The sequence below is a fragment of the Frankliniella occidentalis genome, unplaced genomic scaffold (assembly GCF_000697945.3).
Source record: "Frankliniella occidentalis isolate FOCC.00 unplaced genomic scaffold, Focc_3.1 Scaffold169, whole genome shotgun sequence".
In the NCBI taxonomy this organism is placed as follows: Eukaryota; Metazoa; Arthropoda; class Insecta; order Thysanoptera; family Thripidae; genus Frankliniella; species Frankliniella occidentalis.
In genome coordinates this window covers 400,812-424,288 of record NW_026267295.1, presented here as the reverse complement: position 1 = coordinate 424,288, position 23,477 = coordinate 400,812, and the positions used below count along the sequence as shown (strand labels likewise).

The 23,477-nt window shown below is 54.4% G+C and overlaps 9 protein-coding genes and 1 non-coding gene across 13 annotated transcripts in view; 6 read left to right on the top strand and 4 right to left on the bottom strand.

Moving 5' to 3' along the window:
• LOC113211296 (uncharacterized) overlaps positions 1–6,719 on the bottom strand; it is a 29,691-nt gene extending 22,972 nt beyond the window's left edge. Inside the window, exons 1-2 of one of the 3 annotated variants that reach the window (XM_026429663.2) lie at positions 6,315–6,719; positions 994–1,053 (exon numbers count right to left, since the gene is read on the bottom strand). In XM_026429663.2, coding sequence (XP_026285448.1) covers positions 994–1,048 — 55 coding nt within the window. In that variant the 5' untranslated portion in view covers positions 1,049–1,053; positions 6,315–6,719. Of the gene's footprint in view, positions 1–993; positions 1,054–4,512; positions 4,534–6,314 lie in introns of those variants that run through there. The other 2 variants (XM_026429740.2, XM_052271702.1) reach the window with 2 other exon arrangements.
• Positions 6,720–8,137: 1,418 nt separating this feature from the next.
• LOC113204697 (translation initiation factor IF-2-like) lies at positions 8,138–9,164 on the bottom strand. Its single transcript, XM_026420003.2, has 2 exons — positions 9,087–9,164; positions 8,138–9,002 (listed from the first exon to the last, which is right to left on the bottom strand). Exons 1-2 carry the CDS (start codon positions 9,102–9,104, stop codon positions 8,211–8,213), a joined length of 810 nt encoding a protein of 269 aa, XP_026275788.1. The 5' UTR covers positions 9,105–9,164; the 3' UTR covers positions 8,138–8,210.
• A 1,734-nt stretch (positions 9,165–10,898) lies between these two features.
• On the top strand, positions 10,899–11,384 carry LOC113208323 (cuticle protein 38-like). Its single transcript, XM_026425311.2, has one exon. The coding sequence runs from the start codon at positions 10,980–10,982 to the stop codon at positions 11,307–11,309; it is 330 nt and encodes a 109-aa protein (XP_026281096.1). The 5' UTR covers positions 10,899–10,979; the 3' UTR covers positions 11,310–11,384.
• A 1,176-nt stretch (positions 11,385–12,560) lies between these two features.
• LOC113212050 (uncharacterized) lies at positions 12,561–14,763 on the bottom strand. The gene is made up of 2 exons (XM_052271668.1): positions 14,578–14,763; positions 12,561–13,769 (listed from the first exon to the last, which is right to left on the bottom strand). The coding sequence occupies exons 1-2, from the start codon at positions 14,617–14,619 to the stop codon at positions 12,780–12,782; spliced, it is 1,032 nt and encodes a 343-aa protein (XP_052127628.1). The 5' UTR covers positions 14,620–14,763; the 3' UTR covers positions 12,561–12,779.
• Positions 14,764–15,573: 810 nt separating this feature from the next.
• LOC113208240 (cyclin-dependent kinase inhibitor 1C-like) lies at positions 15,574–16,236 on the top strand. The gene is made up of 2 exons (XM_026425203.1): positions 15,574–15,676; positions 15,778–16,236. Exons 1-2 carry the CDS (start codon positions 15,659–15,661, stop codon positions 16,171–16,173), a joined length of 414 nt encoding a protein of 137 aa, XP_026280988.1. The 5' UTR covers positions 15,574–15,658; the 3' UTR covers positions 16,174–16,236.
• Positions 16,237–17,309: 1,073 nt separating this feature from the next.
• On the top strand, positions 17,310–18,616 carry LOC113209009 (apolipoprotein D-like). The gene is made up of 3 exons (XM_026426364.2): positions 17,310–17,468; positions 17,579–17,828; positions 18,316–18,616. The coding sequence occupies exons 1-3, from the start codon at positions 17,349–17,351 to the stop codon at positions 18,549–18,551; spliced, it is 606 nt and encodes a 201-aa protein (XP_026282149.2). The 5' UTR covers positions 17,310–17,348; the 3' UTR covers positions 18,552–18,616.
• A 267-nt stretch (positions 18,617–18,883) lies between these two features.
• On the top strand, positions 18,884–18,956 carry Trnar-ucg (transfer RNA arginine (anticodon UCG)). Its single transcript has one exon. It is a non-coding gene; the product is annotated as a tRNA-Arg (tRNA).
• A 125-nt stretch (positions 18,957–19,081) lies between these two features.
• LOC113208939 (EKC/KEOPS complex subunit TP53RK) lies at positions 19,082–19,942 on the bottom strand. Its single transcript, XM_026426245.2, has 2 exons — positions 19,744–19,942; positions 19,082–19,650 (listed from the first exon to the last, which is right to left on the bottom strand). The coding sequence occupies exons 1-2, from the start codon at positions 19,940–19,942 to the stop codon at positions 19,157–19,159; spliced, it is 693 nt and encodes a 230-aa protein (XP_026282030.1). The 3' UTR covers positions 19,082–19,156.
• LOC127750312 (cytochrome c oxidase assembly factor 3, mitochondrial) lies at positions 19,815–20,832 on the top strand. Of its 2 annotated transcripts, none has more exons than XM_052271670.1 (2): positions 19,815–19,963; positions 20,543–20,832. In XM_052271670.1, exon 2 carries the CDS (start codon positions 20,563–20,565, stop codon positions 20,830–20,832), a length of 270 nt encoding a protein of 89 aa, XP_052127630.1. In that variant the 5' UTR covers positions 19,815–19,963; positions 20,543–20,562. The 2 variants fall into 2 exon arrangements, with proteins under 2 accessions (XP_052127630.1, XP_052127629.1); XM_052271669.1 differs by lacking the exon at positions 19,815–19,963 and adding an exon at positions 20,048–20,194.
• Positions 20,833–20,912: 80 nt separating this feature from the next.
• On the top strand, positions 20,913–22,501 carry LOC113208781 (dimethyladenosine transferase 1, mitochondrial). Its single transcript, XM_026425990.2, has 6 exons — positions 20,913–21,224; positions 21,300–21,496; positions 21,571–21,728; positions 21,844–21,997; positions 22,072–22,233; positions 22,322–22,501. Exons 1-6 carry the CDS (start codon positions 20,913–20,915, stop codon positions 22,446–22,448), a joined length of 1,110 nt encoding a protein of 369 aa, XP_026281775.1. The 3' UTR covers positions 22,449–22,501.
• The last annotated feature ends 976 nt before the right edge of the window (positions 22,502–23,477 follow it).

Here is a 23,477-nt window from a genome sequence, read left to right as displayed (position 1 = left end):
AGAGCGACCCAACCAGACCGGGCCGCAGTTGAAGGTTTGGCTGGCAGAAGGGGTTGAGGGTGGGGGTGGGGGACTTCACTGAACAAAAATTGAGGTACGCCCTGTTTAAGAAATAAGGGGGAAAAATGAGAAAAATTCAGGAAAAATCAGAAGAAAAAAAAACAGAAGAAAATCAGAAGAAAATCAGAAAATTAAAGGGAAAATCAATCAGGAGATAGTACGAAAAGTGGGTGTATGCTTGAATTTATAGTGAAGTACCCCTCGAAGGAGGCCGGGGTGGGGGTGGGGGGGAATGCACAGTAGGTTGCCTAAATGCACATACAGGGATCTTGATACAAATTCTTTATCCCTTACACATCTCACTTTAGAGACGGAATAATTAGAGCCCCCCCCCCCTATCTCTCAAGTTCAAGGAGCAAACTACCGGTTGCCTACCTACTAGGCGGACCCTCATTCGGTATAGTTTTGTAGGACCCTCATTCGGTATAGTTTTGTTCTATATTTTTTATGTCTTCTGTAAAGTTAATGCACTTCGCTCAGCTACCCCGTGCACAATGTTAACGCACGGGGCCCTACGTTATTCTAGGGAATTTTTTGCTGTTGTCTGTTAATTTTCTTTGTATGTTTTTTTTCTTTTCTATTGCAGAGTCATGTGCGAGAGTCCGCACTACTCTATGCAGAGCGCGGTGTCCCATCCCCGGGGCGGTCCCACTCGGTTCCGCTCGGTCGCGCTCAGACAGTGGATGGTATCGCTTCGGCCTGACCCCGGCACAGTGGCCGCGCGCAGAGGGCGATGGGGAAGGAATTGATTTCCCTGTCGAGAGCGTCGCGGCCGCCGTCGGCTGTGAAGGTGTTTAGGCAGTCACCACCTTAAGGGCTTCCGGCCCGTCGGGGCGTCTCGCCTGGACCAGCCTCGTGACGGCCACGGTCACGGCCAGGGCCGGGCCGACCTCCCGCGGTGGCGCTGCACCTGTACATAGTCTAGCGACTCACCGACCAGGCCCAGGTCTATGATGGGGATCTCCGCCCGAGATAGCAGGGTGTCCATGGCTCCTGAAACACGCAGAGATGCAAATGTTAGCTCGGCGGGCGAGTCGCTCATTCTGCTTCGCCGAGATAAGCGGTCGGTCGGGCGGGCCCGTTATTAAACGGAACGCTGTGCAACATGTCGCACGACGCGCAAGAGCGTGACGCCGCCGCCGCGGCAGCCGCGCACGGCACGGCACTCGAGATCAGTTCTTTCTATTATCTAGCGTAAGTGCGCAGGGCTGTACCGGCGGTGGCGAGGCGGGGTGGGGTGGTATCAACGAGACGATGGAGCGACGACGACGACGGGGCTGGCTTGCACGCGCCGCGCGCGCCGCTGCGCATCTGAAATCATTTATCGTCAATAAAGGCATGGCGGTTCTCCAATCCGTCCGCCCATAGTTTGTCTCATTAAGGCGCCCCGCCCCGCCCCGTCCCGCCTGGCCCCGCCTCGCCCCGCCTGGGACTTTCAGCCTTGACGCGGCCCCGCACATTTGTGACCGCGCCGCTACATAATACCAAAGACCAGCAAACGCAAAAAACACTAGGAAGTGAACAGAACTGTACGCAAATGCAATGGCATTTCGGAAATTCGGAACAGAGTATTAATGTACTGATAGAGTCGGGCTGCGATGAATGAACAGCTCACGATAGCGCGGGTGACATGACATGCCGTGGGCGCGTGGCCGCGCGTCCAAGTGTAACACAGCTGTTACACAGGTGCGCCAAGTAGTGATGTCAGCGTAGCCAAGTGGAGAAAATGACGCAGGTGGGGGTCCTTCCCTTCCCGTTCCAATAATCACGAGTGACGCGTTACCCCGCCGCAGGAGGAGCAGGAAAAGGCGGGGCGATCAGGAAAAGCACGGATGACGGTATCAAAAAGAGGCCCGCCGACTCGACCCTGGCGTTTGTCCTTGATTGTATCGGAGGTGAGCACGACGGAGACGGGGTGAAACCAGGCGCAGATTAAGGTCCGGCTGACCGGGGGGGGGGGGTGCACTGTCGGTTGCCTACATGCAGGGGTTTTATGGCGCATATTGCCTACATATCAGGCGGCTCTCTAGAGACGACAGGGGGTGCGATCGCCCCCCCTTTAATTCGCGCCTGGTTGAACTATCCCAAGGCCTGCACTCCCCCCCCCCCTTTTCCCTTGGACGCACGCACGACAGTTGGCAGCCCTTGATTAGACACGACGCGAAGGGGCCCAAGGCCTCCGCCGCGGCCTCCGCCACGTGACGTCACAAGGGCGAATGCGATGCAGTGTCACGCCGCCGCCACCGCTCCATGCCACCACCACCGAGCCGCGTTAGGCAACGCATCGTATTTCACAGCTGCAAAATGGCAATCAAAGCATGACAGCCGGCTGCAGTCGTAAGGGCGTCGTCGTGGGCGCGCGGGGGGCGGGGTGAGGCGGGGCAGGGCGTGGCGGGCGGCGCTGGAGGCGGCGGGTCCGGCGCACCTAGCGGTCACAGCAGCGGCGCGCCCACGGGACAGCGTGTCCTGTGTCCTGTCGTCCTGTCGCCCATTCATTGCCTCTGCCGTGCACCGTGCCGGTCACGCCCTTCCCTCCCGCGCCCTACCTGGCTGTGAGGTGGCATTGCGCTCTGAGTCATCCATGCCACGCTGTATGCAGCCCACGCCATGCCGTGACGATAGTCACCGATTCAAGATTATTTGTTTTCAAATAATGAAACGTCCGAGTCGGAGGGTTATCGCATCTGGCTTGAAAATGAGGACGCCAGAGTGCAGCGCTAACGCTTGGTGGGCGAGAATTTGGCAAAATGACGATTTGGCAAAGTCGGGTCAGCGAAGCACTCTTATGATTATTTCTGCCATTGGTGTTGTTGCATCATATAATGAGACCGGCCCTACGCCACCCAGCAGGCCGTGTGTGGGCGAGACCTGCCCTTGCCCCTTGCGGCCTCCAGAGCGGGTACCGGCGCAGAGACCTACCCCCCGTTTGTTTCGCCTGTTGGCGCATCAGGCGGGCGGAGAGCTGAGCTGGGACCGGGACCAGGACCACGACTCCGAGGCCCAGACACACTGCCCCCATTGTCCCGATGCGGGGCGGAGCAGCTGAGCTAGCGCAGCAGCTAGCGCCAGCCAGGAGGCCAGCTGCGGACGCTTGCCTACACGCCCGCCCTGCAGGAACAGAGCCCCACCCAGCCAACTGTCCCTGCTGGTCCCGGTGCAATCATCGCCCTGCGACACACTCGAGTCCACCGGCGGCCGCCCATCCCATCTGCCGCTACGCTCCGCCCCGCCGGCTGACGTGATGTGCGCGACCTTGACTTTGGCATGTGATACGGCGCCAATTAATGAGATTGGTTCGTCTGCGAGGAGCCCAGTCCAGAGATTTGGGCGGACTGCGGACTGATCGGCGGCACAGGGCGGGCGACGCGTGGGAGACGGTAGTAGGAGACGACGGGCAGTCCACCGAGACAGAGAGAGAGAGAGAAGGAGGGACGCGCCGCACTTAAGCCACTTAAGAAACTCTCTCTGTCTGTCTCTGTCTCTCCTTCTCTCGCCGTCCCAACTCCTCGTCTCGACAGTTTTTATGTCGGCCCCTCCGCAATGCCTGACCTCCGTCAACTGTAAAAGGTGCGAAGGTGCGTCGGATAGCGGGTGGCCGGGTCGCAGCGGGCTGCCTCGGCCGGGTAGGCAGGCAGAGGGTTCACAACCGCACTGCCTTTTTTTGGAGTGGTATACTTTTTTATTATCGTCTGAAGTCTTCTCAGACAGAGACAGAGTAGTTGGGACAGACGAGATGGGTATGGGTATCCGCCTTCGGTCAGGCCGGTCTTGCTTCCCTCGCATCCCCAGTAAAGCGTGTCCTTGATTTTTGTACATTTTATGTGGATTTTATCACACACCTGCAAACGCAGGACTGTTTACCTGCAAAGTGCTTTCGGACACAAACATCTAGTGTGGTAAAATGAGCACTTTTTTTTGGCTTTAGGTGTACGATCTCACTCCCCACTCCCCCTGCCCTCCCCGCGCCCCACCCCATCGCTTGGTTCGCCTCCAAATCGCCCTGCTCCGCTGCCCCCGCTCGCAGGCAACGCCAGGCCACGGCTGCCCTGACCGCGTGCCCGATGAGCTTGGCGCAGTCGTGTCTTCTGAATGTCGCCGCCACCATCGCCATCATGCACTAACCCTGCCCGCCGCAGCGCTGCGCAGCGCCCTCTGGCCTCGCCAGCCAGCTTCAGGGACATTGGGGATGAAAAATTCATGGCCCCTTCGACGACGACGCTCGCCTCACCGCTCTGAGGCACGGGACGGGACCGCGGATGGAGTAGTGAGAGCGAGAAAGACGGGAGACGATCGGGTTAGGCTCTGACCGGCTAGACAGAGAGCGAAAGCGAGAGAGAGAGAGAGGGAGGGAGGGAGAGATAGCGACCAGGAATACTGAGTTGATGAAGCACTGCGAGAGAGAGAGAGAGAGAGGGGGGGGGGCGAGTAAGGTTGGCCAACGACCATACGGACCTAGTTGAGCTTCCAGACCGGCTCCGCGGTCGGCGCGCTCGCCTGCTTTTGCGCTCCAAACGGCGCTGGCCACCCCTTCCTGTGTAGCCTGAAATAGAGAGAGTAGTGTAGGGATGGGGAGTGTCGACCAGACGAGAGGTTGGTACCCGCTGGTGCCCGGCGGTAGGTACATGGTGCCCCCCGGGGCGCGGCCGTGCCACCTTGGGGGCTGCCCGGGGCGAGCCGAGGCGAGAGGAGCGCCAAGTCCTGCCGAAATAGAGGACTCGACGACTTTTATTTTAATTCTCTCAAGCGCGCGCAGCGCTCCTCCTCTCCTCTTTCTCCGTCTCTCCTCTTCTTCTTTTCTATTTTAAAAATACGCCGCCCAGATACCACCATTCACGGCCCGCAGCGCGGAGATTGAACGCGTGGCGTGGCGTGGCGGCGTCGTCCACGGCCGCTCAGAATGCATCAGGTATGCATGCCAACATTGTAGGGGTGGCGGCCTGCCAGGGGAGGGGAGGGGGGGGCGGGGCGGGGCTGAGGACGGAGGGAGGGGCGCCCTCAGCGCCAGGGAGGCGCCTCCTGTCTCTGTCGCACCCCTCACGCACCTCACGCCGACGGAGGGGCGCCCAGAGCGAGCGACAGGGAGGCGTCTCCTGTCTCTGTCGGACCCCTCACGCACCTCACGCTGCCACCTTCTGCTGCGGCCGCGTCGGGTCGACCGTCTCTGTCGCACCACGCCGGCGCCAATACTCGAAGATAAAGACGGAAAATTGGCCGCTCTATTCGAGTCGCGGTCGCCATCAGCCCCCCCCCCCCCATCCTTTCTCCAAACCCCCTGACCTCACACCCCCTTTCCCCTCACGTTTCACCTTTGCATTGTAGTGTGGCGGAGTGGGGCTGCGTTGCCACGCTCACGCACGGGTGCCGCCGCCCGAGCGGACAACGCACGCGGCTCCACACCTGGGCTAGCCCCCGGCGCGGTAGGCAACACCCGAGCAAGCGCGCACAGCTGCACCGCGGGCCTGCCTACCTACAAGGCGCTCCGGCCACGAAAACTAGTCCAGCTCCCTTATATTCCCCAAGTTCCGCGATCAATTTCGCGTCGGGGCTTCATTGACTCTCAATGGCGCCACTTGCGGAGCGTGGGAAAGCCGCCGTCACGCAGCGGTTGCGCGCGCGCTCTGTCGCTTTGTCTCACCCTTGTTCTCTCTCTCTCTCTTGCTCTCACACAACGCAAGCGCACTCACATTCGAACGTCTCACAATCCCTGGCCGACATGTGTAGGTGTCCACTTGTATATTTTTATTATTATTTTTTCAGCCAGATACCCCTGGCTCGGGATTAGAGGAAGGATTTGAAGAGGCGGAACTACTGTCTGATTTTTTATTTCTCGTTGGCCCTCCCGAAGAGTATTTCGGCATCGTGCCGGGATCGCCGCCAACCTTCTTGAGGATCATGGAAAGCTTGCAGTGTCGTCAATTTATTTTAAAATACCAAGACGTAGTCAGTGCGACGGCAGAAATGTGTTTGCGCGCGTTACATCCGGCTCTTTGAACAGTTTGAATGGAGGCGACACGATGTCAAGTCGAGGCGACCACGTGGTACCGGCATGGCGCGTGCCCGCGGCGCCGGGTGGCGGGGCGTGGCGGGACCTAGCCGAACTCCTGACCGGCGGCGAAATCTTAAAACCAGGCTCATAGGTAAACCCTGGTGTGCATCCTCGTTACCTTCCTGGAGAAATAGTTTTTCATAGCCATCTCCATCAGGCTTCGCAGGGGTGACGTCTAGGGGCACATGCGAGCATAAAACTAACTCACCCTCGGCTAGTGTGGTAGTCGTCCGAAGCGAAAAAAATCCAGTACCGCGGCGTTCCGAGTCCAGACCCGCGTCGTCTCTGTCGCTTTCACTCGCTCTCTCACTCACTCGTACGCCCGCACGCCCCTCACGCCAGCACGCACGCACGCACGATCGCTCACGCTCGTCAGAGAAACACTATTTCTGTTCCAAACATGGCACTCTGCTCTGTGAGGGTGTGGGCGGTCCAATCACTCATGTGTCCTGCGCCGCGCTCTCCGGGGATCAAAGGGGAAGACTCGCGACACTGCTCTCGTGAACCGCACGACCGCGAGCCGTACCGGTGTGGCACTGCTGAGGCGACGCTGCCTGCCTGCCGACCGCCTGCGCCCCGCTCTGAGCCTGGACTGGACTGACTGCGCGCGGCGCGGAGCAGCTCGGCGGGCCGGCCGGGCTGGGCAGGGGACCCCGCGCGGCGCGTCGAGTGGGGCCGCGGCGGTGGGGCGGGGTAGGGGGCTGCTGGGGCTGGTTGGTGCCGGCTCTCTTGGCGGCCGGGGCGGGGCCGGGGCCGGCCGGGGCCGAGCTGCGCGCGGCGTGGCTGGGCTCCAAGTAGTGCTGCACGCCAACTTGAAGCAGGTTTTGGTGCTGGCTGTACTCGACCTACGTTGCACCTCCTTGTAAAACCTACAAGTCATTACTCTTAGTAGGGGGTGGGGTGAGGGCAGCGGAGTGGGGGTGTGTAGTGTACGAGTGCATCCGACGGTCAGGTCTCTGGGTACAATCCGAGGTACAATCCCCGTTGGGACGCGCGCACCGCCGCCTTGACACATGAATGTACGGCATTCGACGGGAAGGACATGCATAGGTGCAGTACGAAACGCAACTTGGCCCGGTTATAAATAAAGTATCCCGACTCGAAGGGGATCAATGCTTCGAAATAATTTCGTTAACGCCAAACAAATGTAAGAGGATACAAAAATGTGGGTTTGCTTCAACTTACTCCAATAGCGTTGTTCGGGTAAAGTTGAACTATTGATTTTCACCATATTAGGTCTTATAACGTTCATGATAGTGACTGACTGCACCGTGGCGCCAAGAAGACGTGCAACGAACGCAATCCTCACTTTTTCGAAAAAGTTAGAAATGGTTCATTCATTTGAACTTTCTGGTGTGACTGTACCTTTTGATCCAATTTTATGTAAATATGGTTTATTGCGACTGAGTGGTTTTGCAGCCTAAACGGCATTTATTGCAAATAATGCCTTGGGGCTTAAGGGGTCTGTCTAGGGTCTTAACCGTAAAAGCAATCAATGGAGTTATTTGCCAAAATTGAGACAGTGGCACGAAACTTGGGAATTACAATGTAGCGGGCGGATCGGTTGAGAGAAGTGTGAAAGGTGTGTCCTGCCTTGTGCGTATGCAACCCAATGTACACGTCCCCTGTGTGGGGCTGGATGGGTGGCCTATGTGTTGGGCGCCACAGTGATTCAAACGCATGGGGCCACCGGAGAGAGCGGTGGGTTTGTCGGGAAGAATGCTGGGTCATTATCTCACCCCTTTCTCTAGCAAATCAAATGATTTAATTGGATTACGAATCTGCAGAAGCTTACTCGCGAAGCCAAGTGACACAAGTGACGGGTAGAGCGGTAGAGTGGCTGCCCGTTGCCCGTCCGCCGACAGTCAGAGCCCTCTACCGATAGCACTTCAAAGCCAGCGTACCTCCGGCGAGGAGTATCTGCAGCTCAACGGAGACTGAGGGCGCGGGCATCTCTGTCACTCACTAGTGAGAACTTGTGCGTCGTGTATCATATCACTTGCTTGGGTTGGTTGAGAGAACACGGCGTGGTCGCTGCTCACAATCATTTATTGTCTACCACCATCTTCACTCTTTCATTTATCAACATACCCGAAGACCAGATTTAGGCGTCGAGTACCTCGACGTCTCCCTGGTTGACGGGCTCTCCTGCAGGGGTGGGGTTGGTGCCGGGGGCGGGGCGGCGGGCGGGGACGGATCCTTGCTGGGGTGCCACGGCCACGGGGGCAGTCACGGGGGCGGGGCCCACCACGAAGTAAGTGACTTGGGGCACGCCGTTGTAGTTCCTGGAGAAGTACTGCGAGCTGGAAGACACTGCCTCAGGGGCGACGGCGAACACGGCGGCAGCGGGGGCTGGGGCTGGGGCAGCAGGAGCGGGCTGTGGTGCGACGGCGTACACTCTGGAAGCGGGGTTCACCTCGACGTAGCGAGCGGTAGGGGCGACTGGGGCGGCAGAGGCGGCGGGGGCGGCGAAGACCAGGTTGGAGTTGGGGGAGTAGTACCTGACGGGGGTTGGCTCAGGCTCGGCGACGACAAAACGGGCTGGTGTGGCCGGTGCGCTCGTCACCACGTACCTAGCGGGGGCGGCGGGAGCAGCGGGGGCGGCGGGGGCGGCAACCAGAGGGGCGGCGAATGGGTAGGCCTGCTGCTGCTCTAGCGCCAGGGTGCTGATGCCGTTGTAGTTCCTGACGATGTACTGCTGGGTGGCGGGGTAGGCCGGGGCGTTGAGGGCCAGCAGGGCGGCGGCGGGGGCGGGGACAGCGGGGGCGGCGCGCTGCGAGCCCACCACCAGGGGGGCGGCTAAGTACGCCAGGGTGGGCGATGAGGGGGCGCCGACAGCATAGCGGCGCACGGGGGCCTCGGGCTCGGCCAGGACCGCGGCCACGGACAGGAGAACCTGCGGACAGCGAAGAGTGAGCAGCAGGACGACACGTCAGTGACGCTTCGGTGGCAGCACATTAGAAACCGGGGGATGACTCACCAGGCTGAGGATCATCATGATTTTGCTGGGAATGGGAGAGGATGCTCGGGATGTCTGTGAGCTTCGGTTGCTGGAGTCGAAGTGACGAAATCCATCTGCAGCTCACAATATATACTCAGCCCCCGGGCATGTTCTGCTTGTCCCCGCAGCCCTCCCCCTGCCTCCCCGTCCCCCACCGCGGGCCGGGCTCGTGTGGACCCCAGGGACCTCTTGACATGGAGGTGCACGTAGAGCCTGACCTCCGTCGCCTGCCAGGGAGGAGCCCGGGTCCGCCACTCCGCCGCGGCACGAGCAGGGGATGCGGGGGTAAGGGGGGCACGGGCATCTCGCAGCCAGAGCCCTTGCCCGGAGTCCGGTGTGACTCACCCCACCCTGCGAAGGGGTGCGATTCAGTTGCAGCACCGGGGTCAACGCTCGGGCTGGTCACTGTCGAGCAGGTTTTCAGCTAACGGGGCACGCCGAGGTATTGAGTTTTACCTCAATCTCGACTTGCACAATCGAATTGTGTGCCCTTTCAAATTCCAGCCTCGCCCTTCGTGACGCTGCGATAGTTTGGAGAGAAGAGGAACCGCGTGCTTCTGCTCTGGCAAGAGGAGGGGGGGAGGGGGAGGGTGTGCACTGCATGGCTACGGTCTGGGGCGTCCGGAGTCTACTTGCAGCAAGTGAGCCGGGCACTATTGTTCCTTCCATTTCCCTCTATCCCTCTATCCATCCATCTTCACACTTACCTGGACATCATGAAGAGGATTTTTTCATATGCAAGGGAAGAGACAAACTGTCTGATTTCTTGGATCAAGTACATTTTTGTACTAAAAGTGACACAAGATTATCATTTTTCCTAGTAACGAGACAAATATTTCTGTATAGGAAGACAATTTTCTCAATCGAAAGATAATAACGTGTTGCGTCAAGAGTCAAAATGTATTTGAACTAAGAAAACATATTTTTCTGGGTGAAACAATTTCTCTACAGTACACAAGCCTTCCAGGTTTCTATGTCGCTGTTTACAGATTTGACATTGCTTGGTCTAAGATTGGGCATGAAGGGGGGGGGGGGTCGATTTAAGCCCCCTTTGTCGGACTATTGACGTTGCCTCTGAAACATTTAGACCGGATTTATAAAAATGGTTTGAACAGAAAAATGTTAGTTTTTGCGCGATCTTGGTAGAACGATCGCTATCTGCAGATAGCAGCATGTCACTGCTCCGGGCAATACGTTATGCCACTGTATGAGGAGGGCGGGGCGAGGAGGGGCGAGGAGGGGCGTGGCGGGGCAGCCACCAGTTGTGTTATTGTCTCAGTGCCAGGACCCATTGACCTCCATCGGCGTCGCGCGCGTCGCATGTGAAGAGCTTTGGGACGTCGTCGGCGACCTCTGGCGGCCGCCGGGAGACTCTCGGCAGTCACGTGACCGTGCCCTACACGGCGCCCGAGACCTTCCCTCCAAAAAAGTGGGAGATTGGCATGTAAAAGACGTGAGTACTGCGAGTACAAACAATCACCGAAACAATCCCCACATCTCTACGTGATGTTGTCGAGGCTTCCAGGCCTTGCCTGCATTGCGCGTGTCTTGTAGTTCTTTAGATAGAACGAACGCGCCCATTTGGCGGGCATATCCATGTGCTGACCAGCCTCGTGCATAGGTGACACTTTACTTTGTAAGAGGCGGGGAGCAGATGAGCCTGGGGTGCCCCCTCCCGCTCCCCAAACACCGGCACAGGCCACCCCCGCCTCGAGCCCCGGCTCGCGCAACGGCCTCATGTCCACACCAAAAGCCCCTCGGGGGCTCGTATAAAAGGCTGGCCAGTGGTCGACCAAGGCATCAGTCCTCCAGGAGCCATCCTCAGCACCTCAGTAGCCCCACAGCCCAGCCCAGCCCAACCCCACCGCCAACATGTGCAAGCTCGCCGTCGTCCTCGCCGCTGCCCTGTGCGTCGTCAGCGCCGCCCCCGCCCCCAAGCCGGGCCTGCTGGCCGCGGCGCCCCTGGCGTACAGCGTGCACCCGGCGCCCCTCGTGGCCGCCCCCGTGGCCGCCCCGCTGGCCGTGGCCCCCGCCGTCGCCACCGCCTACTCCTCCCAGGTGGTCGCCCGCAACTACAACACGCTAGCCGCGCCCCTGATCGCCGCCCCCGCCGTGGCCCCCGTGGCGGCCTACTCCGCCTACCCCGCCGCCTACTCCGCCTACCCCGCCGCCTACTCTGCGGCCTACCCCTACATCTTCTAAACTGAACGGGTTGCATCTCGTTCTTAACATTTGCTAGTTGGAAGTCTCTAATAAACTGACTGAGATGAAATGAAACGCATGTCTTTACTCAAACGAAACCATACACAAGCCGCCCCGTAATTGGTTCGCCAGCAGTACAACTACAATCGCATGAACATTCTTAAAAGGCAAATTAAAATTCAATCTCAATTTCTTACATGAATATTTGTACCATTTATCCCAAAATATGCAAAACGCGTGATTGCAACGACATTTCACCTGTTTTGTAAATAAAACCAGTGTGATAAGGCTACGACATCCAAGAAAATAACTAATTAATATTGCGTATTCGTATTATAATTTTGTAGAAATTTTAATATTTTTATAATGCTTGATTTTGGAGTAGCGGACCTGAAAAACGCTGGCGCCAACTCATGATTATTATTTAAAGGTGATATACATTGGGTGACCAAAGTTTACTAACCGCTCGTTCAGAAATTACGTCCGTTTTTCGCAGATTCATTCGACAAAGTTGGCAAATCACGGGACCTCAGCGCCTGCGAAACTCAGGGTAGGCCACCCCGCGGTACACACACGCACTGTAAGCCAGATATTGCCTACCTATCAGGCGCTCTATGAGCTTGCAGAAGGCTAAACTTGGCAGTTTCGTAACGACGAAGAACGGACGTACTTTCTGAATGATCCCTTTCGTGTAGATACCGGGAGCGAGTGGAAGGGGGCAGTGGATGACAATTCACCCCTTGCCCCTTTCCGCAGATAAAAGTGTTGCGAAGAGCAGGATAGTATACAAATTATACCGTACAGAATATGTGGTATATTTCCGAAAAATAGGGTTAATTACGCTTTCTCCAGGAGTTACGAACCGTTCAAAGCATCATGACGGTTGTAGGCAAACCACTTGCAAGTGCCAACCAAATGTAATGGGCTTTGAGCTTCCTCAAGACCATGGCGAAGTCCCAATGAGGCCCTTGAGTCTTGACTAATCGCAGACTCTTGCGTATTTCCGTCGGGCATTTCCGCGCTTGCACTAAAAACACCCAATTACACAGGGTGTCCTATCGCCCCCGATCTTTAAAAGAAGTTATACTCTTCTGCATGCAGACCTTATGGCCACGGAGCGAGAAGACAACCCGCCCACACACGTGTATGCGGTTCAAAATATATCTAAAACAGCAAAGCACGGGCCTCAATGACACCCTGCACATTGGTTTGGTTCGACATTTTCGGAGACAGGAAGAAATAGACGGGAAATTTGTATTGTTTGTGTAACAAAATCTTTAATATCGCAGCGACGCAGTGGTTTACGCTTGCATTGTACATCTTCAGCGCTACTTCAACGTTTACTCTAGGACTTAGTCACTTCTTCGTTTCCGCCCCGCCGTTACATAAATAGCTTAAAACTAATTAAACATGATAACAATTTCTCAAATAACTGTACAATCATATCAGTTCTATTTAAAGCTCCGGCCGTCATAGCGCCAAGTTGCCCGCTGTCGCCCTGGTGATACCGTTGACTGCAGGCAGGAACTGCCTATAATAGTGGCCGTCGTGGAGAGCGCTGAAGCTGGCGGACGTCGGGGTGGGAGCGGGTGCGGCCACCGGGACGGGCGGGGTGGGCGTCGGCTGCAGGGGCACCCTTGCGGGCGTGCCGAAGCCGAAGTCGAAGTCATCTGGGGACAGTGCGGGGCCCGGGCCGAACGCCCCGTTCGGTAATGCGCCCGGAAAGAGTGTGGGCGCGGGCAGCAGGTAGTTGGGCGTGATGCCATGGCCGAAAAGATTGGGGTTGAAGTGCAACGGTGGCAGCGGCGTCGGGCCGACCGGCGGGAGCGGCAAGGGGTTCTTGAACGTGGGGGTCACCCCGGTCGGGAAGGGCAGCGGCAGCGGCCCCAGGCCCCTGCCCGGCAGCGGTAGGAAGCCGGACGTGTGCAGCAGCCCCGGCGCGAAGGGCAGCGCCTCGGGCGGGAAGTTGTAGTTGAAGTTGGGCGCGAAGCCGAAGGGCAGCGGCAGCAGCGGGGCCGGGGGCGCCGCCGGGGACTTGACGACGGCGGGCACCAGGGGAGGCGGCGGCGGCGGCAGCACCGGAGGTGGTAGAGGGGGAGGGGGTGCGACGGGCCCGAGCGGCGCCTGGTGCAGGACGGGGTGGTGCACGGTGGGGTGGTGGAGCACGGGGTGGTGCAGCGGCGGCGGGTGCAGCGAGGGCGGCGGGGCGTGCAGCACGGGGTGGTGCAGCGGCAGGGGCTGCCCCTGCGTGAGCAGCAGCGCGCGGTGCAGCACGGGCGGCGGGAAGGCGGCCAGCCAGCGGAACACGTTGATCTGCGTGGAGTAGGGCGGCACGGCGGGCGGGGCGTGCCTGATGACCGTCAGGGGCCCCGCGGGGCCGTGGTGGTGCGGCACGAAGCCCGCGCCCGCCGGGCCGGCCAGAAGCAGCGCGCTCACCAGCCCGCTCACCAGCACCGGCACCTGCAACCGGGACCAACAACAAGTTCAGCAGTGTCCGAGACAGTGTCAGAGGGAGCGCGTGGCGGCCAGGGCGCCGCCAAGCGCGTGCAGCGCCCACGCATCTAGCATGGCGATGAGCCCGACTGTCGCAACGGTCCGAGTGGTCACTTGGTATGCTGCCACTGCGATAGCCAAACACTTTCTCAAGCGACCCGAGGGGTGGGGAGGGGGGTGGGGGCGTCGCGCTATTCGCTTCATGAGCTGTCAAGTGGCTGGAAAAAGACATCACAGCGGGGCCGAAAAACGAAGGTGGGAGGGCGGGGGGAGGGTAGACCACCAGCGAAGGGGTATTCAATGCAAAAAGCGCAGCGACTCTGTGCATTTTTGTTTATGGCACGAATCAGTTAAGTCAACCAGTTATACTGTACCGCAAGTGATAGCTTTTCATATTTCTGCGTGAAATAAGTCTCACTCTAAAGTAGTATTGTTAAACATATTGTAAAAAAGAGAACGAGGAGTTGGGGCACTTTTCCATCCGGTAGAGACAATCTTGAGGACTGTCTAAAATATAACTTGAAATTTAGAGAATGCAACGAATCTAGATGCCTTTCTCCCAGGCACTTCAACCGGTCGTATCATCGGTGGTTGAACTCATTACTCTCCAGGACGAGCACTTCGCGCCGGCTGATGCACGAACTGGAATCGTTCCAAAACGACAGAGCCGATTTGCGTTGAATCACTCGCGTAAATCCGTGATGGCGGGCATGGCGGAGGTTGCCGTAGAGGAGCTCGTCGCTGCGTCGCGCTGCGGTCGATGGTGGTCACTCACCGCGAGCCCGGGGCTGCCACGGGGACTGCAGGGACCCGGCATCGCACTACACTAAATCGCACGGGAAGCCTTGGCGGTGCGACACCTCAATGACAAGTGAGCCAAGATGGCGTCCGCTTTTCGTTTTATACTCGCCCTCTCGCCGCCCTGCGCGCCCCTTCCGCGTCCGGCGGCGGGGGCGTGGCCTGTCGGGGCTTGGCGGGGCTCGGCGGGGCTTGGTGGGTCCGGGGCGTGGTGGGTCCGGGGCGGGCTAACTTCATCAGTGAAACTATGTGCGTGCCCTGCGCCACCTGCGCCCGCCCTGCGCCGGCCCCACATCCTGCGGACCTGCCAAAAGAAAGCGCGAGTGCAGAGGTTGTGCAAGCGCGGTCATCACATCACGCGCCGCGCGTCCAACGTGACGCCTCGTCCATGATTGAGTCCATCATCGCCACCTAGAGCGCGTCGCGTGCCTAACGCCTTACGCGGCCGCACCGGCCGAGCGCCGGCAGCCCGGGCAGACGGCTCGTGCGGCACGATCAGAAGGGACGGAGGGCGGACAGCAGCGCCGGTCCACGGTCCAGCGTCCCCAGCATCCAGCGTCAGTGTGAAGGAAGGTGGAGAACCGGGGGTTCAGTGGACCTTCACCAGGGTGCGTGCGTACTTACGCCAGGGTTCGGCGTTAGCTAGCGTGGTGATTGTGTTCCGGGCTGAACGCAGCAGCTTGGCGTAACTCCTGGCAGTCGCGGGGACGCGGACACAGGCTGGCCGTACCGGATGATGGCACCCGGCGACGCAGGGGGTGAGGGCGAGGGGGCGCAGTAGCGTTCAGTGCATTGGGTAATATTGGGAGGGTGGGGTGAGGTGCGGTAGGGCCGTCGCAAGTCCGCAGAACTGCGTGTGTCGCGAGGTACACATCTTTTTCGGCGGGGGAGGGGGCGAGGGGGCGAGGGGGCGAGGGTGGTGGTCAGAGTCCTGTGCGTGGGAGGAGGTGTCGTCGGCAGGGTGGGCGCCCAGCACTATAAGAGCCCCGGGGCGAGGCTGACGAGTCGTCACTCACACCTCGACGAGCTTTGCGCAAACATCAGCAGCAAACAGCAAGATGAGCTTCTCCACAGTGGTGAGTACGAGAAGTGGTCATTTCTTTGAAACAAAGGGATCTGTTAGGAGGGGCGCACCCGCACAACACGCTCACGCACCTCTTGCTCTTTGCCCTGGCAGGTTCTGGTCTTGGCCGCCCTCGCCGGCGTCGGCATGGCGGGGATCGTCTCTCCTCTGGCCGCCCCTCTCGCCGCCGTGCCCTACGCCACCTCCTACGCCGGCCACACCGTCACCCACGCCGTCGCATCCCCAGTGGCCGCCCCGATCCCGGTAGCCGCTCCGTTGGCCAGGGTGGTGGCCGGCCCCCTTCCCGCCCCTCTGGCCGGGCCATTCGCCGCCCCCCTGGCTGCACCGTTCGCTGCTCCCTACGCCGCCCCCTACGCCTCCTACGCCGCCCCCCTAGCAGCGCCCTTTGCCGCCCCCTACGCCGCCGCCCCCCTGGCCGCCCCCTACTCACCGTTCCCTCTCCCAGCCGCTTACTCCGGCCTGCCTGCACCACTGTTCCTCAAGAAGTAGAAGATCTCATCACCGAAGAGCTGCATTCTTTCATCTCATAAAATAAACTAATATCACACATCATTGAGTTGCACTTCTGTTTTCGACCTTCATGGTTTGTCCCAATAGCGCTTACATCGATCGCATAAGGATCGTCCAGCGTCCAGAAAGAACGTCCGCTTATCTAAGATTCTTTCGGGAAATTACAGGAGCTTGGCGCCTGCGGAAATCAGGGTAGGCCACCCAGCGGTGCACGCGTGCACTTAAGGCAAGATGTTGCCTACCGATCGGGCGCTAGCACTAAGTGAGCTTCCATTGGCTGAACTGGGCAGTTTCGAGACGGAAAATGGCGAACGTACATTCTGGATACTCCGTAATCAGTTGTAACCACAGTAATATTTACTCTCCACCCCGTGGGCCTGGCTGGAGCCGGCGCGCGGCCCTCTGCGCTGCGACCGGCGCGGATACGGGCAGCCTTGAGATCCGCGCCGTGAGTCATTCGGCGACTAAGAGGATTCACTATGATTTGTGTACCGACCATTAATACCCGACACTCGGTCCAGCCCTGCCCGCATCGGCCCAGCCGGAGCGGCAGGCTGGGCGAACAACACCTGGAAAAATAAAAAGATTCCCAGTGCGAAGAGCACGAGCGGACGTTAGACGGAAACCTGACAGTTTTCTTTTGGAGATGGCCAATGTGTATTTAAGTGTGGACACTTCCCCTCCAAACACACACTGCTGGAAGTTCGCATTGCTGCCGATTGCGCGAGGCTTAGACTGTACTTGACAGCAACCATTCCCCAACCTCGCACCCGTAGTCCCCGCCGTGCTTGTGGCCAGACAGCGGCCAACGACTTTCTGATAGGAAAGATCACAGAACGGCCAACATCACTACACAAACGTCCTCGCACCTTGCGCGCCGGGCCCCCCCTGATGAAGTACCGCCGAGCCATCCCGGCGATCTCTCATTCCTCTCTCTCTCTCTCTCTCTCTCTCTCTCTCTCTCTCTCTCTCTCTCTCTCCCTCCTCCGGGGAAGTCCCCCGGTGCGCAACGTCCGAACAACCTTGTTTTGGTCTGCGGTTTAGAGGGGCAGCAGGCGCGACTCCGGGGACTTTGGTGTCTCCAGGTTGGCATGGGGGCTCGCCAGGCCTATATAAGCCCCTGGTCCGGGCGCAGCCGCACTCTGCGCATCACCATGGCAGCCTGGACCACGCTGCTGCTCCTCTCCATCGCCGTCCTCGGGGCGCAGGCGGCCTCCGTCTCCAAGACCAAGTGCCCGGTCGTGCCCGGCAAGTCGCCCTTTGACCTCAACAAGGTAAGAGGCGACTGTTTGTGGCTCCCAAGCCGTTATCTTCCCCTACAATAGAAACTCTCGGCGAGATTCTAGAGACGCTATTCGAGCTAATAACCCTGCGTGTGCCACAGTTCCGAGGCGACTGGCTGCTGGTGGCGGGCTCCCCAGACTCGCTGGCGGCGCGAGGCAAGTGCGGCAAGTACAGCGCGAGCGCCGGCCCCGGGCAGGACGGGCTGAGCCTGAGGTTCGCCGGCCAGGGCACCGGGACGGGCAAGGCGGCGGTGCCGCTCGCCGTGGACGTCATCTCGCAGGCCGTCGCCGGGGACAAGGTGGCCCTGTCGCACGCCGTGTACCGCAAGCAGGGAGACTCGGACTACGAAGGTGAGTAGGGCAAGCGCAGAAAGAGGCCCATATCTATAGAATTCCCTATACTTTAAGCGCCCCGAGCGGATAGGCAGCCCACACAAACTTCTGCATCCCGTACAGCATAAGTACGCGAAAGAGGGGCGGGGTCAATCAGATAGCTATAGCTATACCCTTCACTCAGAAAACCGTCTCTTTCTGGGATGACTTTGCCGTAACCAATGGAATTTTCGTCGACACAGAGAAAAAATCTCTTCAGCTTCACAAATTTTATTCAAAAACTAGACAAAACTTTCGTCATCTTCAATACATTTTTTCTTCACCCAAACGGAAAATAAGGACGAAAATTTCGTTACAGTGAATAAAATTTATTTTCCCCGAAAAAGCGGTGAGCTGGTAAGCAGTGTACTAGAGTCTCGGAGAGGCTAGTATGCAGCCAGTGCAGCCAGCTTTACTGCCACATGACCGTTTTAATCTGAACGCATTCATGTCTTCACTATTGTAGGTGTTTTCAAGCAGAGCATCGTCGCAACAGACTACGACAACTACGCGGTGGTGGTGTCTTGCAGGCAGATGTACGTCGCCAGCACCAAGAGCTTCGGGCGCAACCTGTACGCCGAGATCTGGGCACGCAACAAAGTGACGCTCTCCCCGGAAACGATCGGCGTCCTCAAGAACATCCTCTCCAGCTACGACCTAGACGCGAGCGAGATCAAAAACGTCGACAGGGCCAAGTGCTAGATCACGCGCGCCTCGTTACGAAAAGTCCTAATTCACGGTGTTTAATAAAATGTTCATTTTCCTCACTTGGTTTTTGTCGACTCTTCTTCAATAGTACCCAGCCTTATCAATGTTTCACTGCTTGAGGGGCATTGAGGGCGCTCTGTACTCATGTCGGTGCGCATTCAGCCGGGCCAGCCAGAGCCGCGCCGCCCAAACTTCCCGCTCGATAACACGCGCCGCCGCGCTCTTTCCGCTCCCCCCACCACACTTCCGACATTCCCCCTCCTCCCACTGTGTCAGCGTCGACGCAGCTTAGTGTCTATGGTACGTCGGCCAACGAAAGGCAGAGTGACCGTGTGGCCTAATGGATAAGGCGTCGGACTTCGGATCCGAAGATTGCAGGTTCGAGTCCTGTCACGGTCGGATGTAACCTTTTGTTTCAGGCGGAAACAGTGGTGCATGTCGTATACAGGTCAATCGAAACTAGACCACTATTGGGAGATCAGATAGATTTCAACAATGGGAATGTCAATTTAAAAATAAAAATGTTCTCCGACAAAAATTTTAATATTTATTCGGCTTGAATATATGAAAATTTCACCAGCTTACATTAACAAGGAAAGTTAACCAACCATGGTCCGTTTCCTTCCACGAGCACGCACCTCTTCAAATTTATCTAAAACTAATTTTGAATCTTTCACATTGACTTTCTTATAAGACTGCAGTATGAGAGGAAACAATTTTTCCGCATTAGAGTGAGTGCTCAAAAGAGCTCTTTCAAGCACATATAAATCTACTCCTTTATCTTCTGCACTATTTTCTACATGACTCAGTCCAAAATCAATAAGAGTAATACTTATTTGCCCTTCTGTGGAAAGTGAATATAACATGTTTGATGTAGTAAGGTCGCCATGTATTATATTACTGGCATGTAATCTTCCGACTATGGAACCAATCTCTGTCGCAACAGGAAGTATAGTGCGAAAAGAGTCCTCTTCAGAACAATCACTTAGAGTATCATTGATAAACTTCTTCACTGTGATACTACCCTGAATTTCCTCCATGAAGATCCGTCGACTCTCAAAGTCCACTAGGTAAAGGCATGGTGTTCGAACACCTAGAAAAGAAAACAATCAGAAAACACTATTCAACAGAAATGAAGTGAGTTAGGTAATTAGATGTTGATTGTTTTTGTTTTTTCTAAAGGTACCTGCAGTTTTACTTCGAGCTATTGCTCTGGCCTCAGCTTTCATGCGTTCCTTGGTCAGATGTTCATCAAGGTCTGGGTGCCGGTAGAACTTTTTAAACCGCTCTTTCACGATAGTTGGCCTTCCTAGATAGGTGCCCTTGTAAACACGGCCTTCGGCTCCTTGCTTGAAAAGCTCGAAACCTTCCCAAGCTGATGACATTTCAGAATAGGTGATTTTGGTGTAAGTAAATATGTAAATACTATACTATCATAACAGCAAAGCAGGCAGACTGTCCACTTTCAAGCAAGACCAAGACCGGTTAGATCTTTAGTAGCGTTCTGAAGGGGAGGGGATCAGATTGGCCGGGAACATGTGTGACATAACCTGTGTTTGGTGTTGACTAATGTTGCAATATCTGTACTTTCTGTAAAGTATTCCCTGCTCGTCTCTCGTTGAATTGTTTCGTTCCAGGTACTTGCCCTCAGATTATTTCCCGTGCGGGAAACAGCCTGTGTTCATTTTTAAGTGTTGCCAGTTGTGACCGTACTATTGAAGCATTTATGAGTTTTTACTTCTGCTGCTGCCCTATGCAATGCGGAATTTTGTTTCGAAATTGTTTTTACTTCACTTTACATGTTTCTTGTGCAGCTTTCAAAATTATCTTACAATCATGATATTTGTGCTGTATGCCTTCCTCATGTCTTTTATTTCTTTTGCTTCTCTTGTTAAATTGTCTAAATGACGTGTTGCTTCATTATGTTTACGATAAACTTTCTTTCCAACTGTTAATTCATATCTCGATTTCGGTTTCTTTTGCAGTACTGGAGCCCTGTTAAACTATGGCAGATGAGAATAATCAGCCTAAGATTGATCCACTTAAAGGCCGTCAGGGAGTTCATGCTGCTACTCGTGACTATATTAATTTGATTGAAAAACAAAACTTGTATCGTGTTTCTGAGCTTGTCAAGCACAGGCGCCGGACAAATTTAACTGGGCTTGGACTTTTTGGACTTGTTGTTGGAATTTACACCTATACCATCTACGCTGTGAAGCAAGAGAAGTTTTTGGACGACTTTGAAGAGCCAAAGTTTGTCGAAAAGAAACAGTAGTTTAAAGTTTATTTTTATTTTGCATTTTTGCTCCCTTAGATTTATTTTGTTAGTTGAATAGCCTTTAAGCTACTGTAAACATGTCAAGCCCAGCATTGCAATCTGTCAAAAAGTTGGTACAAAATGGTTCTCGCCTTCGGCTTCCACCACTTCCATCTCCAAGAGATCTTATCAACCTGTACAAACTTCGAGCCAAAAAGCAGCTCTCTCAAAATTTTCTTCTAGATAAAAGACTAACAGATAAGATAGCAAAAGCTGCTGGTGCTATTAAAGATGGTGATGTATGTGAAGTTGGTCCAGGTCCGGGAAGTATCACTAGATCAATTTTAAAGCGTGTACCAGGTCGGCTTATTGTTATTGAGAAGGATCCACGTTTCCTACCTTTTCTAGAGGTATGCTTGTCTCTTATTGTTAAACATTTAATGTTCCCTATAATGCAGTTTAATTGCCACTTACTATTCAACTAGATGTTGCAAGAGGCTTCTCAAGAAAGATTGAAAGTTGTTTTAGGAGATATCTTATCAGTGGACATGCAAAAATTGTTTCGTGAAGATCTGCGCATGCAGTGGGATGACAGGTGTCCAAACATTCACCTGATTGGTAACCTCCCTTTTAGTGTGTCCACCCCACTTTTAATTCAATGGTTGAGAGATATTTCTTTGAGGTATAATGACTTTTTAACTAAATGGTCTGGCTTTCACCACGTTCTTTCTATTTAATGAAAATATTTTTTCTTAGGCAGAATGCCTGGTCATATGGACGTGTAAGAATGACTCTTACCTTCCAAAAGGAAGTTGCAGAGAGAATTGTTGCTGAAGCTAATGGCCGTCAACGTTGTAGATTGTCAGTGATGTGTCAAAATTGGTGTGATGTAAAGCATGTTTTTACAATATCAGGTATTTTTTCTTCGTTCTTCCTCGTTTAGAATATTTTCAATTCAAAATTCCTATCTATCTATCTAGTTTACAGTTTTCAACTAGTAGCTTCTTTACAAATGTATTATTGTTTCAGGATCATCATTTGTTCCACCTCCAGATGTTGATGTTGGCGTAGTTACACTGAGACCTAAGATTGAACCAATTATAAAGGAGGACTTTCATCTTGTTGAGAAAGTTGTTCGTCAAATGTCAACTTTTCGTCAGAAGAAGTGTATTAGAAGTGCTCAGTCAGTGTTATTTCTGAAATGTTCCAGGTACGATCAAGAAATTATTTGTTTTACTGAAGATGTATCTTTTTCAGAACATTATTTCCACCGCATGTTCGTGAAGAGATGGCTGTAAAGTTGTTGCATTTGGCCGAAGTAAATCCTGACACTAGATCTTTTCAATTAACACTGGAAGAGTTCAAACGCTTGGTATCAGCATTCAGTTACATGTGCCAAGATTATCCAAAGCTGCTGAAGTAAGTTTCAGCTGAGTATTTCCCTTGTGTGTTTCTCAAGTGTATGCACTCTGTGTCCTGATAAACCTTAATCAATTTTGTATCGCAGGTATCAATATGGAGGTAATAGTAATGATAAGGAATTCTGGGAGAATAATGAAAGTAGAGATCTTGATATTGGTGAACTTCTCCCTGGAGAAAAGGATATGGATGTTGAAGAAGTACGAAAATTGTAAAGTAACCTTGGTCCAGCGTAAATAAATTATGTCTGCATAGTAGGAACATGAAATGTTTTGTTTGATTTCATACAGTAAGAAAGAGACAATTACCATTTGATCTAATTTATTATACCCTAATTTGAAAGGCAAATGTGGCAATTAAAAACCCTATACTTTGAAATTTAACTACAATAAAATATTTCATACCGTAAAAATAGCAGTAATTAACAAACATCATCTCAAATAGTAATGAGAAAAAGTAATTCATCTTGAATGAGTACTCCAAGCCAGCATTGGCACATCACAACAACCAAAAGGTTACCAAGTGAGGTCTGTTCTCCACTAAAAAAAAATCTAGGTGAAACATGAAGGTCATGACAAAATGGACAAAACATCTACCTAGTAATTTTATAGAAAACAATATTTGATGGACATCGATAAAGTTTACACCAAGTACAAAGATTCCATTAATTAAACATCTCTTAATCTCTTACATTTCCAAATGAAATGGAGACCAAAGGTTACAATGTAAGGCAAGAATTGGTCATGAATAAGATCAAGAAAATGTTAAGGAATATGAAAATACCTGACTCATTTCAATCCTAAATCAGGCCTTCAGCAGAGTATTTAGCATGACAAGAATATATATCACAGTTTTACATGTAACTCATAAGGCAAGCACAGCTATGATCACAATGTTGGTTCATTCTTGCATTTTAGTGCATTTATAGACATCTTCCATTCAAGAGAGAGACAATCAAAAATAAGTCTGAGAAATTTTCACACAATAAATGATAAGCTTTCCAAAAATTAGAGTAAACAAATCTAAATGAGATTGAAATTGGACCACAAATTTAAAATAATTTTACTTTACTCAACCGCTTTACATCATTATCTATTCAGATTGATTTATTTCCACTCTTTGGTCCCATTCATTTATTCAGGGCCCATTTACGATCGTTCGCGGAATCTTAAATTAAATTGACCAACGCGTGGTGGCTTATGGGAGTATCTACGATGCCAGCCCCTTAAATGAAATTCATTTCT